We start from the raw sequence: 12,438 nt of genomic DNA, 5'->3' as shown, positions 1-12,438 counted from the left end.
TGTAACCGTGAAAGTGTATTGTAATTCATCAAGTAATATTATCGCGTGAACATGTGCGTCGCATCACTAGCAAGGAACGAACACCCGCTGTATTTTAATTTAGTTCCTCGGCACGTGAACAGTTCAGGCTCTTATTTGTAGTAAGGTGAAGGCTTCTAAGTGAGCGGCTGAAGGATTTAGTACGCAGGTGTGCTGCCGTATCGGTCAATTACATCTATGATTTGCATGTCTTATTACGTTGTCATTTAAGTACCTGTAGTCATGTAGTAGGCCTGCTTAACTTTATCATTATAAGTTAAATATTGACTAGTTACTGAGCAGTGTATGGTTATTACAAAATATGTACTTGTTTTGCAGAACTGTTGACCATATTAATGAGAAAAACAGGAAGATAATATACCAGTTAAATATAGTTTTCCCACAAAAACACTGAATCACACAACATTGAATCACAGCAGGCAATTAACGGGAGACATTACTCATAATAATCGGTTGCTGCTACCTTAACATTTGAATATTCTAAAATGAAAACAAATAAATTTGCTACCGCGTTCGCTGCTCCTCTACCCGCTGTATTCCTGGCCCCGGTAGCTCAGCCTACAAATCACTAATGATGACAATTTGTTCAGATGCTTCCGCTACGTGATAGTTTTCTCAGGACAATTGTTACTTAACACTCTTTACGATTCTTGTTCATCGATATTGTAATCGACGTTTTACAGTTTAATAGCACAACTGCCGATTTAGGAAAGGCCAACGCATTCTGCAGTATTAAGAGTTTAATTTATTGACATGTCAAGAAAATGTTATCCAGCTTTATAGTTCTTGTGTTTCGCAAGTTGGTTAGTGTGTTGCGACACGATGACACCAGGAAAAGTCTGAGCACTTCTCGAAACAAATAAATAATTAGAAGTGCCGTTGTTTTCTAAATAATGTAGAAATTATATTGTTACTAACTCATTTTCGCAGCTGTTGGCAAATACGCACGCTGGCTTTCACAATATCATGCCAGCACTTTTGAAAAGTTCTCTCCTCTGCAAGCATTTACATTTGTATTTATAATTTTACAGTTTAGAATGTATTTGTTTAATATACTGAATTCATATTCAGTCCATTATAATAGGGTAGTTTCCTAAAAAATAATAATTAGTCCGTCTTGTAGATTGTCCAAAATTAAGCGATACGTATTTTTTCTTTTTTAAATTGGATCAGAACTTGTTAAGATATAGCGTGTTAAAGTTGAGTGTGACGTCACAAGTTGCTACAATTTTCAGGAGACTGTGACGTAAAAGGCCCCCACTCCTAATTTTTGAAGCGTATTATCTTTGTCATTTTATGTTTAATTAAAAAAAGAAAAAATACGTATCCAATATTTTTTGATTATCTAAAAAGCGGACTAAATATTATTTCATTATTTCGACCCTGGAAACTACCCTATTAAACTTAATTTAGGCTGTGGCTAGAATTCGTCCGCATCTGCGTCCGGACAGAAACTTCGTCCCACATCAGGAACCCAAAAACACTACCTATCTTCCCTCTCCCTCTCCAGCCGGATTAGCTATTTTAGCATGAAACCATAACAAATAAGAATCAAAATTACTTTGGAGAAAGATATAAGGCTAGTAAGTAAGCGGGTTAACACTTTTGACTTGTTACAGTTAACAGACATCGTAAACGCGATGTCAACACGTGGCGAGCTACCTCTAGAACTGGCGCTGCGGGGGCGAAGCTCCTCAATAGCCACGACGTTGCTGCAGCACTGCGCAGACGCCGACGCGAGGGGACCGCGCGGCAGGAGCCTGCTGCACCGAGCCATCGACTCCAGAGACGCATTCTCTGCCAAGTTCCTTGTCGATAACGGCGCAGACCCCAATCTAACCACCAAGTAAGTTTTCGTCTTGATGGTACTGTTAAACTTTTGTTTACTTGCGATGATGGTTGGTCCATATTTAGCCTCTTTTTGGCATAGAACCTGACATTCATAAATTCAATTCAAAGATACAAAAGGGCCTCGTATCCATTGAAACAGTATTATATAATGCGTAAAGGGCTAATGATATTCTATTTAGAACTAATATGTCATGTTTCCGTAATAAGAAATGCATCCATCTTTATGACAGCAAAGTGTTACTCATTGAATTTAAATTACATGATTACTATCATCCAGTATAACTTATGTCACGTTTTGTTTAGAGAGGAGGGTGACACGGCGCTGCACTTGATCGCATCGCTCACGTCCAGCTCTTGTGACGAAGAGACCATGGACCAGATGGCAGAGATCGCCGAGGTCATGGTACAGAAGAATGCTGATATCAACCGACAGAATAGAAAAGGATTGTAAGTATTGATTTAAGTTTTTTACGAATTTTATACGGTAGCCTTTTTGTGTTCTTATATGTCTCATTTTTTGTTCTCGTAGCACACCTCTCCATCAAGCAGTAATAGCTAGAAATCAAAGGATATTCGACTTGCTTCTCAAACAGCCGACATTAGACACAAATCTAAGGACCTTGACAGACGAGCATCCGCCGCTTTACTACGCGTTAGTAGACGACAGACGAGCGTCCATTTCATCCAGTGAGACTTTAGTCATGAATGGATCAAACCCCTTCGATACACCTGTGACGAATAAAAACGCCTTTACCGAAGACCCAGTGGAGGGGAAAACGGAAAATGTTGTTGAAAGAGGATTCGCTGCTAAACTATTGGAGAAAGGATGTCAACCAAACCCGTTATACTCGGGAGCGGGAGACAGTTTGCTACATATTCTGGCGCAAGGGTGGTTTGAGGTAAGCTGCAAATCCAAGTCAAAACCTTAATAATTTGTTGTAAAGTTTTGTTATCATAATGTTGTGTTCTTTCGCAAGGAATCAGCGGTGTTCCTGGTGAGTCACCTGAACGGCGAGCTGAACCACAGCAACGAGGCCGGCATGAGTGCACTACACGCGGCCTGCGCCAATGGACTCGCACGACTCACTGCCGCTTTGTTGGAACATGGTGCTAGGCCTAACTTGCAGACGTCGTACGGAGAGCAGGAAGACACGGTTTATAGGTGAGAACTGAAGAATAATGTCAAGTTCTACGTATAGATTAGAGACCATTCTGTCAGAAGTAATTCTTAGTGAAAAAATTAGTTGTAGCAGTAAAACATGTGCCTGTTATATCCTGCCAAAGTACCATCTTATATCGCTTTGCTCGAATATATAATTAAAACAGTATGCATAGGAAAAAATCTGGTAACCTTCTCCTTGTTTCCCATAGACAAACGCCCCTGCACTTAGCAGTGCTGAACAACCACGAAGGTGCAGTGCTGGCTATCATAGAACACAAGAAGCTCATAGAGAAGGGCGACATGCCAGCCACAGATCGCAGTAACGTCAGTCTCGCGCCCAACCTTAACTTGAAGAACTCGGAGGGAGATACGCCCGTCAGTCTAGCACTCACTGAAGGTAATAATGATTTTAATGAACTACTAAATACAGAATATGTAATTACAGTTACAGCCTTTTTATCGTCCCACTGCTGGGCACAGGCCACCTCTCACACGGGAAAAGATTGAGCATTAATCACCACGCTTGCTCAATGCGGGTTAGTGATTTCAAGGTACCTCAAGATGTTTTCCTTCACCTTTTTATCAGCCATTGGTGTCTAAAATATACTTAGAAAGTACATACAAACTTAGAAAAGTTGCATTGGTACTTGCCTGACCTGGAATCGAACCCGTGCACTCATCCTTGAGAGGTTGGTTCTTTACCCACTAGGCCACCACGACTTTTTTTATTGACTAATATGTAATTGATTCTACATAATATACAAGGAATGTTTAAATGTTATAAATTGGCTTAATTACCAAGAAGCCTGACCGTAACGCTAGGCAACTCTATTCGTGTGAATACCAAGTTAACAAATCTATTTAACACAGCGTTATTTTATTGCCATTTTTACGATAGTTAAGTCTGGATATAAAGTCGGTTAATAAAATATCTTCAAACTACAATTACTCAATTAGTTTATGCGAATTAAATGAGCGTGAAGTGATGATCTAATTGGCTGTAGTAAATCTTACAAATACATACAGGAGGCAAGAATCAATACTGATATCTTTATTAGCATTACTCATTCTTCATCACTCTCCTTTATCTCATTTTTCTCCTTTATCAAAAGCCATGCGTTTGTCACCGTGAAAATAAGTACAGTCATCATTTATTTTATTCTTCGTAATACTGTAATTATGTAAATAAACACATAGTCATTTGACATTCACCTCAGTAAGCTATTATGAAATATGGTTACAATATACATACATTTCTGAGCTTCACTTTCAAAAAAACTTAATACATTAGATTTTCGAGGATTTTGAGTTTGTTGTTGATATCGTAGATTTATTGTCTAATGTCACGCAGGTCACAAGAATCTGGTCGCCCCGCTGGTCGAAGGTGGCGCGGACCCAAACATTCGCAATGGAAAGGGTTTCACATTACTCCATCAAGCTATTGTAGAGGAAGACTCTCGGACCGCCATATACCTGCTCGACCATGGAGCTGACATGAATGCATTGTGAGTATTATCAGTATGTAAATTGTATGTCAGATACTCGCAATTATACCACTAGACCTCTGTTAAGCCTCTTTAGGCCAAATTCATCCTACGGAGCCCTTGCCTCTACTCTAACGACTCTATTTTAGTAAGATTATCAAAGCAAGCCAAAAACTGGAGAGTTGTCTCTTATTGTTTACTACAGCTAAGTGGTAAAGGAAATCTACCTGAAGCAATCGGTATTAACAGCGCTAGTTCTCATAATCTGTCATTTGTAAAAATCAACCAAAGAAGATCCAAAGTCATCTATTCGCTACTTAGGACGGAGGCAGGCGAGACGCCGCTGCAGCTGGCCATCCACTGCCGGCTAGGCTTAGTGGTGGAGGCGCTTTGTGTTCGTGGAGTGGACATGAGCCGCCTCGACGCTAACGGAGTGCCCCCGCTGTGGGCAGCGCTCGACTCCGGCCAGGAGGAAGTCGCTAGCGTAAGTACAATAACATCTGCTCACTCAATAAAACGACCTACGAAATCCCTTGGAAATACTCAACTTGATAATATGTAGTTCATTATTGTCATCATTTATTTATTTTCTAACATATTATTTACATTTTTAAATATTAAATATAAAAATAAAAAACATTTAAAAATATAAAAAATAGGTTGCCACCGATATCGGGCACAGGGTCCAAGGTACCGGTGGTTAGGGTCCCAGAGACAGAAACCTCCTCACAATACGTGCCGTATCAAGGAGTACTGCCTTCTGAATCAGTCCCTTGATCCAGCCGCCCAACGAGAGCCTCCTGAGGTGTTCGTCGAGGCTCTTGGCTATTAAACCATTGGCCGTAACGACAATCGGCACAACAACAGCCGTGTCGACACTCCACATGGCGACAACCTCGTGCGCTAAGTCGAGATACTTTATTTGTTTCTCTTTCTCAGCTTTCACAAGGTTCTCGTCATGCGGAACGGCGACATCGACTATCATCGCGCGGCGCGCTAATCGATCTATCACCACAATATCAGGCTTATTGGCTACAATAGTCCTGTCAGTGATGATAGATCGATCCCAGTACAACGTGATATGGTCCTTTTCGAGAACTGGGTCGGGCGCATACCTGTAGTATGGTACCTCAAGGTCTACAAGGTTGTATTGCAGAGCAAGCTGCTGGTGGATAATCTTGGCCACTTGGTTATGTCTGTGCAAATATTCACCATTAGCCAAACGAGAACAACCAGATATAATATGTCTGATAGACTCACCCGGATGGTGACATGCCCGACATATGTCAACCGTCCCGTCTTTCACGATATATCTCCGGTAGTTATTCGTAAGGATAACTTCGTCCATAATTGCACATACAAACCCTTCGGTTTCTCCAAACAAGTCACCGAAGCGTAGCCAAGATACGGACGCATTGAAGGTAGTTCATTTATTATTAGTTTTGAAAGGCGCAATGGTTATGAAATTATGTCTTTTTTTAATGTTTTACAGCAGTTTTTTATTTATTTTTATTAAAATATTTCAATAAGTACTATTGAACGGACCAATAGAATGAAGATTAGAATTTATTCGTGTTACAAGAATATAACGTTGGTGGTTCGGCTCATATAGGACCTCAAACAGTTGGGACCATAATTTTCCGTCATTATTAATGAGGGTTTTGTAAAATGGCGTCCACGAGGTGGCAGCACCGAGTCGTCAGGTCCAGATAACTGTCAAAGTGCTTATCATTACTATGAATAGTGAACGATTTTAGTGTTTTTTTTATTTTATAATTAAAGCACTGCATTATTGTTTTACTATTGGGGTTGAGTAAATAAAAAAAACTAAATCATATTGTGTTAAAAAATTTTTCAACAAGCTTTTCCTTAGTACCAGTGACTTTTGCACCCTCTCTCTTAGCTCAATTTTTAGTTCGGAAACCTTATTCTGACCGTAGTCCATAATAAAATCAATAACACTTCCAATAAAACAGAATTTCAATAAACAATAAGTTCGGCACCTACAATTCCATACTATTTGACAGCTGTTTGGACCAGACGCATACGTGGCGCCACCTGGTCATCCTCCTCCGAGCCTTTTTCCCAAACTATGTTGGGGTCGGCTTCCAGTCTAACCGGATGTAGCTGAGTACCAGTGCTTTACAAGGAGCGACTGCCCTGCCTGACCTCCTCAACCCAGTTACCCGGGCAACCCGATACCCCTTGGTTAGACTGGTGTCAGACTTACTGGCTTCTGACTACCCGTAACGACTGCCAAGGATGTTCAATGACAGCCGGGACCTACAGTTTAACGTGCCATCCGAAACACAGTCAATGGTGTCTAAGATATACTTAGAAAGTACATACAAACTTAGAAAAGTTGCATTGGTACTTGCCTGACCTGGAATCGAACCTGCGCCCTCATACTCGAGAGGTTGGTTCTTTGCCCACTAGGCCACCACGATGATCCACCAGGTGGCGCCACCTGGTGGCAGAAAAAAATTCAAAAACCCTCATTGTTTTCGCATAGGTCTATAGACTTCGTTTTCGTTACTTTTTTTTAACGACGTCAAAAATCATCAAATGACCCCTCCCGCTGTGGATTAGCAGCCGTAAGGGAGTGTCATCTCTTACTGCCTAAAAACCGTCGTGTTCCGTCGTAGGCCTTTTATGTACCAGGGCCGCCCCAGTTTGTCTCCTCTACATTCATTCGTCTTGTTCAGTGATTGACATTTGTTGTTTAACAAATGACAGTGACAGTGACACTGACATCTTGCGCGCGCATTTGCCGCTGTCAGTCGTGTAAATGAAAAACAAAAAACTACATTAGTTTTTAACTATTAGTATTTCAAAATAAATAAAAAGCAATGGAGCCCGAAGTGGAACCTGAACCTGGATTCAGTGAAGCAAATAGCGACAATGTGCCTGAAATTGATGCACTAGTACTTGCAGCATTTTTCGCATCAAACAAAATACAAACTCCACCGTAAGTCTGCAACTAAAACAAATTCAGTAATGATTGTATAGTTTGATACGAAATATCTTTTGGATGTCTTTTTAAGGTTAAGTTCTATAAAAGTACAAATTAAATAATTGCAATGCTATTCAAGTTTTGCCTCATTAAAAAACCAAGCATGAAAATAAAAATATGACTTGTTTTTAGTTCTGGGCGGCCAAACATTGGAGATGACGCGATATCCTATGTTCAGATTATGCGGATGGGTAAACTATGTACAATGAAATGTAAAGTTTACTCCGAAGTGGACTCTAAGCTTTATGCTGTTACATTGACCCTGAATGAGACAGACAGCGTGATTGACTCTGTACATTGCCACGACTGCGGGGACACAGAAGGTATCTGTCTCCATGCAGCAGCCTTTGTTCTGTGGGCTCATCGCAAGAGTGAGCAACAGTCTGGTACTTGTCAGTCCTATTTTCATAAACCTATACTCCAGTGCTCACCTGAAGACTTCAGAATAAGCAATATTTTTAATTTCAAACCAAACCCACAACCGATGCCTTCAGACACATCAGTCTTTGACGAATTTATAAAGATGGCACAAAAGAATAATGTAACGGACTGCCCTCTCTTAAGATATCATTCTTCTTACAAATGCAGTGATATGGAGAGTCTTTCAATGCACCAACTTGCTATTAAATACAAAGACAAGTGCTCTGAAACATTCTTGGAAGCAATAAAACAGGATATAACAAAAGATTTAATAAATAAAATTCAGAAGGAAACTATTGGAAAAAACTACCGTGAACTTTGGTGTGAATTACAGTATGGTAGGATAACTGCATCTAAAGCTTACGCAACAAGTGAATGTGACACATGTGATGAGAACCTTATATCAAGCATTATGGGTGCATACATGCCAGACACTGAAGCTAAGAAAGAAAAAAGAGCTATTAAAAGTTTGGTTAGACAAACTGTTGAAATGGCACTTGGAGAGAAGATTGATATATGTGGGTTGATGTTAAACAACACTTTTCCAATGATAGTGGGATCCCCAGATGGAATATGTGCCGATGGCATTGTACACATTGAGTTAATCACTAGTGAAAAGCCTGAATCACACTTTATCAAAGATGGCAAGCCAACTGACAAATATTATGCAGAGCTGCAGATATTAATGTACCTGACTGATACTACTAATTGTTACTATTGTGTAGCTGACTTTGTTAACCATAAGCAGGTGCAGATTACTCAAGTGCCAATTAACAGTGGGCATGTGAACTATCTACTGAATGTCTTAGAATTATTCTGGAAAACATATGTGTATCCCTTGATTATCAATGCTGTAACAGATGTGAAAGTAGAAACCTAACTAATTGAATGTAAACAATGTTAATAAAAACAAATTGTAATAAATATTTGGAATTTTTATTTTTTTTGTCCATAGTTTATGATTTTTAATGCTATTGTGACATCTGATATTAAAGAATGGTATTATTAAACAAAATTACTTAGCAATCAGGTTTTTAGAACTTTTGTATATTTTTTAAAATTAGTATATGATATTAATATATAGCAGTTAGTATATGATATTAATATTTTTATTTTCGATGTGAATACAATAAATCAAATCTATGAGATAAGCAACTGCAATATGTGGTATTTTTGTCAAATAGATCTTGGTCAGAAATGGTGCAGATGCAGACTGTTGGGGCTCCGGGCCTGATGGATGCTTACAGACATTGTTACATAAGTAAGTACTCTTCTTTTCAGGTTTGTAAAGAGCGGGAATTCTTTGAGAGTTGTCTTATGTAATATTGAGGGTTCTGAAAACTGGAGAGATGTAGTTTAATTTGAGTTTTATAATATACAATAATGAATAAACAAATAAATATACATTCAGAGCGATAGACGAGAACAAGGAGTCTCTGGCCATGTTCCTGATCCGGTCGGGCTGCGACGTGGAGTCGCCCCGGCGGCTGGGCCCCTCCGGCGAGGGCGCCGACATCGCCAACGAGAAGCACTCGCCGCTGCATCTGTGCTGCACATGGGGACTTACTGATGTCATACAGGTACATATCACACTTTGCTTAAAGCTAAGTTTTATACATTTTGTAGGTACTTAGGTATTCGGAATGGCAGTGAGATTTAAATCGTTGCATAAGCTACTAGCGTAGCCTTTGTGATTTTAAGTAGATGAGGTAGCGAAACTTTCTACATACAGTTATTTTGGTCTTCAAGCACATAATTATCCTAAACAGTATCCTCCAAAAATTTAACAATATCTAAGTCCACTCACTTAAGTTAAGCCAATTAACCATCATTTCATATCGGTAAGCTAATATGATAATATATTTTCGCAGACCCTTCTCGAACATGGCGCGAACATAAATTCGAAAGACGCGGAAGGCAAGACCCCTCTTCACATAGCGATAGAGAACCAGCACGCGGGTATCATCTCGCTGCTGCTGTCTCAGCCGGGCATCGAACTGTCGGCGCGTGACAACCGCGGTGTGTCGCCCTTTGCCGCTGCGCTTACGGCAAGGAATAATAAGGCGGCGCAAGCTATATTGGAGAAGAACCCGTCCGCTGCTGAACAGGTTGGTCCTGGCGTTACATGTACCTAGCATAGCAAGATTTTCATAAGAAAAGGTTTATTAACAAACGCTGGTATTACCCCAAGGCTTACTGAATCACTCACTACTCATTTTGCCTGTAAGAAATATTGAAAATCCGATTGATACAAAGGTCCTTATATAATATAAATTGAAAGTTTCAAATCTGTCCTGATTTTAGTTTTTCAAGTTTTCATAGTTTCACTGAAGGTTCACGAAAGTTTCACGTGCTACGCCGTCCCCACATAAAATCGGGATAAAGGCATGATTTGCCAACATACTTAAAATAACATTTCACATAAATTAATTTTCCACAAACAGGTAGACAAAAAAGGCCGCAACTTCCTTCACGTGGCTATCCAGACATGCGACGTGGAGAGCGTGATGTTCCTCCTATCGGTGGAGGTGGACGTGAACTCGCGCGTGCAGGACGCCACGCTCGCGCCGCCCCTCCATCTTGCAGCTGCTACCGGACATGAGGTGCTGCTCAGGAGTCTGCTGCTGGCTGGAGCCAGGCCCAATGATAGGGATGCGCATAAGTATGGACTTTATTTTGATGACTAATAGTCGGTTTGAGATTTCTGGCAATTTACCATATAGGACAGTACTCAGCCTTCAAAAGGTTGTAAGCACATCCATTCGACATGGCTCATATTTCACACAATATGTACATTCAATTTCATTAAATTCAGGCACATTAGAGAGTATCACATAAGGAAGGAAGTGTACATCTATAGGTAGAATATAGCCTGAGTACGCAAGGGAAAACCTAGGAGAGTAAATAAGGGATAAGACCTAATCCTGAAAGCATACCAGAATCTTTTGAAGTTCTTAGCGTGACGTATAAAGTTAGTACATAATATATTTCTCGTGTCAGACGCACGGCGCTACACGTGGCGGCGGGCGCGGGACACGAGAGCATCGTGTCGGCGCTGGTGTCGGGCGGCGCGGAGTACGGCGCGGTGGACGCGGCCGGCGACAACGCGCTGCACGTCGCCGCGCGGGACGGACACGCCGCCGCCGCGAGGGCGCTGCTCGCCGACACCGATATTGATGCCGCTGCTACTAATCTTAAAGGTGCAAACTGCAACTATCAAATATAAACTTTGACCGTATCAAATCAATCTATTCAGATTTCCTGCAAGTTGCTACGGCTGTATCCCGAACCAAGCTTTTCTGAATCTTGTTAATCTTATTAGGTTGGTTTCAAACTGGTATTATTCGATTTTGAAAGCAGTTAAAAACTAAAATTACTTACCACTATGCCAGCAGGGCCACAAGTGTAATTTTCAGTAACTAATCATTGATCTTTTGAAAACAGGTAGAAATCCACTGCATGAGTTGTGCTGGTGTAAAAAAGACAATGCAGCAGCGATCTGTGAAATATTCCTAGAGTTCATGCCTGACTACCCGATTAATAGGACTGATTTACAGGTTTGTTATTTTGCCATTACACGATATATTTGAAACTTTGAGGGTTTTCGATACTTTTTCTGCCGCCAGGCGGCGCTTCGTATGCGTCAGGTCCAAACAGCTGTCAAATAGTATGGAATTGTAGGTGCCGAACTTATTGTTTATTGAAATTCTGTTATATTGGAAGTGTTATTGATTTTATTATGGACTACGGTCAGAATAAGGTTTCCGAACTAAAAATTGAGCTAAGAGAGAGGGTGCAAAAGTCACTGGTACTAAGGAAAAGCTTGTTGAAAAATTTGTTAACACAATATGATTTAGTTTTTTTTATTTACTCAACCGCAATAGTAAAACAATAATGCAGTGCTTTAATTATAAAATAAAAAAAAACACTAAAATCGTTCACTATTCATAGTAAAGATAAGCACTTTGACAGTTACCTGGACCTGACGACTCGGTGCTGCCACCTCGTGGACGCCATTTTAGAAAACCCTCATTCCAAAATATCTTATAATGATTATTTTTTTCAGGGCAACACTCCACTTTTACTAGCTTACATGAACGGTCAGGGCACCATGTGTAGGGTATTGGTGCGGGCCGGCGCCTGTCTCGCTCAAGAAAATAAAGATGGCATATCTATATTTAACTATCAAGTAAGAAATTAACATTTACGTTATAAAGCTTCACAATTTATAAAGAGATAATTAACAAAAATGTTTTGTTTCGTGTAGGTAGCCACAAAGCAATTACTGCACCGTTTGTTGGACGTGTTGCCGGCGGAGGCGCCGTGGGCCGAGAGCGACCTGTGCCAGGAGTGCGGCACCAAGTTCACGCTCACCATGAGGAAACATCACTGGTAGGACACGTTTCCAACATCTTGTTCCTAGAACCTTCACACTGGAAGCTCAATACAGATATTACGAAAAAAAAACA

General features: G+C 40.4%; 2 protein-coding genes across 2 annotated transcripts in view; both read left to right on the top strand.

Annotated features, from left to right (window-relative positions):
- LOC110370878 (rabankyrin-5) overlaps positions 1–12,438 on the top strand; it is a 42,854-nt gene that overhangs the window by 28,743 nt on the left and 1,673 nt on the right. Inside the window, exons 6-20 of the mRNA XM_021326868.3 lie at positions 1,659–1,885; positions 2,194–2,337; positions 2,420–2,789; positions 2,868–3,052; positions 3,262–3,449; positions 4,404–4,557; positions 4,858–5,020; positions 9,154–9,230; positions 9,381–9,549; positions 9,841–10,077; positions 10,414–10,631; positions 10,970–11,169; positions 11,414–11,526; positions 12,036–12,158; positions 12,237–12,361. Coding sequence (XP_021182543.1) covers positions 1,659–1,885; positions 2,194–2,337; positions 2,420–2,789; positions 2,868–3,052; positions 3,262–3,449; positions 4,404–4,557; positions 4,858–5,020; positions 9,154–9,230; positions 9,381–9,549; positions 9,841–10,077; positions 10,414–10,631; positions 10,970–11,169; positions 11,414–11,526; positions 12,036–12,158; positions 12,237–12,361 — 2,693 coding nt within the window. The remainder of the gene's footprint in view (positions 1–1,658; positions 1,886–2,193; positions 2,338–2,419; positions 2,790–2,867; positions 3,053–3,261; positions 3,450–4,403; positions 4,558–4,857; positions 5,021–9,153; positions 9,231–9,380; positions 9,550–9,840; positions 10,078–10,413; positions 10,632–10,969; positions 11,170–11,413; positions 11,527–12,035; positions 12,159–12,236; positions 12,362–12,438) is intronic.
- Positions 7,063–8,895, top strand: LOC110370882 (uncharacterized). Its single transcript, XM_021326877.3, has 2 exons — positions 7,063–7,504; positions 7,682–8,895. The coding sequence occupies exons 1-2, from the start codon at positions 7,386–7,388 to the stop codon at positions 8,847–8,849; spliced, it is 1,287 nt and encodes a 428-aa protein (XP_021182552.3). The 5' UTR covers positions 7,063–7,385; the 3' UTR covers positions 8,850–8,895.

Source organism: Helicoverpa armigera, chromosome 22, assembly GCF_030705265.1.
Source record: "Helicoverpa armigera isolate CAAS_96S chromosome 22, ASM3070526v1, whole genome shotgun sequence".
NCBI lineage: Eukaryota > Metazoa > Arthropoda > Insecta > Lepidoptera > Noctuidae > Helicoverpa > Helicoverpa armigera.
This window is presented reverse-complemented; position numbering and strand designations above follow the sequence as displayed.

Coding starts and splice junctions, on each gene's coding strand:
- LOC110370882 (XM_021326877.3), top strand. CDS start 7,386: ATGGAGCCCGAAGTGGAACCTGAACCTGGATTCAGTGAAGCAAATAGC. Junction 7,505..7,681: donor AACAAAATACAAACTCCACC/GTAAGTCTGCAA, acceptor ACTTGTTTTTAG/TTCTGGGCGGCCAAACATTG.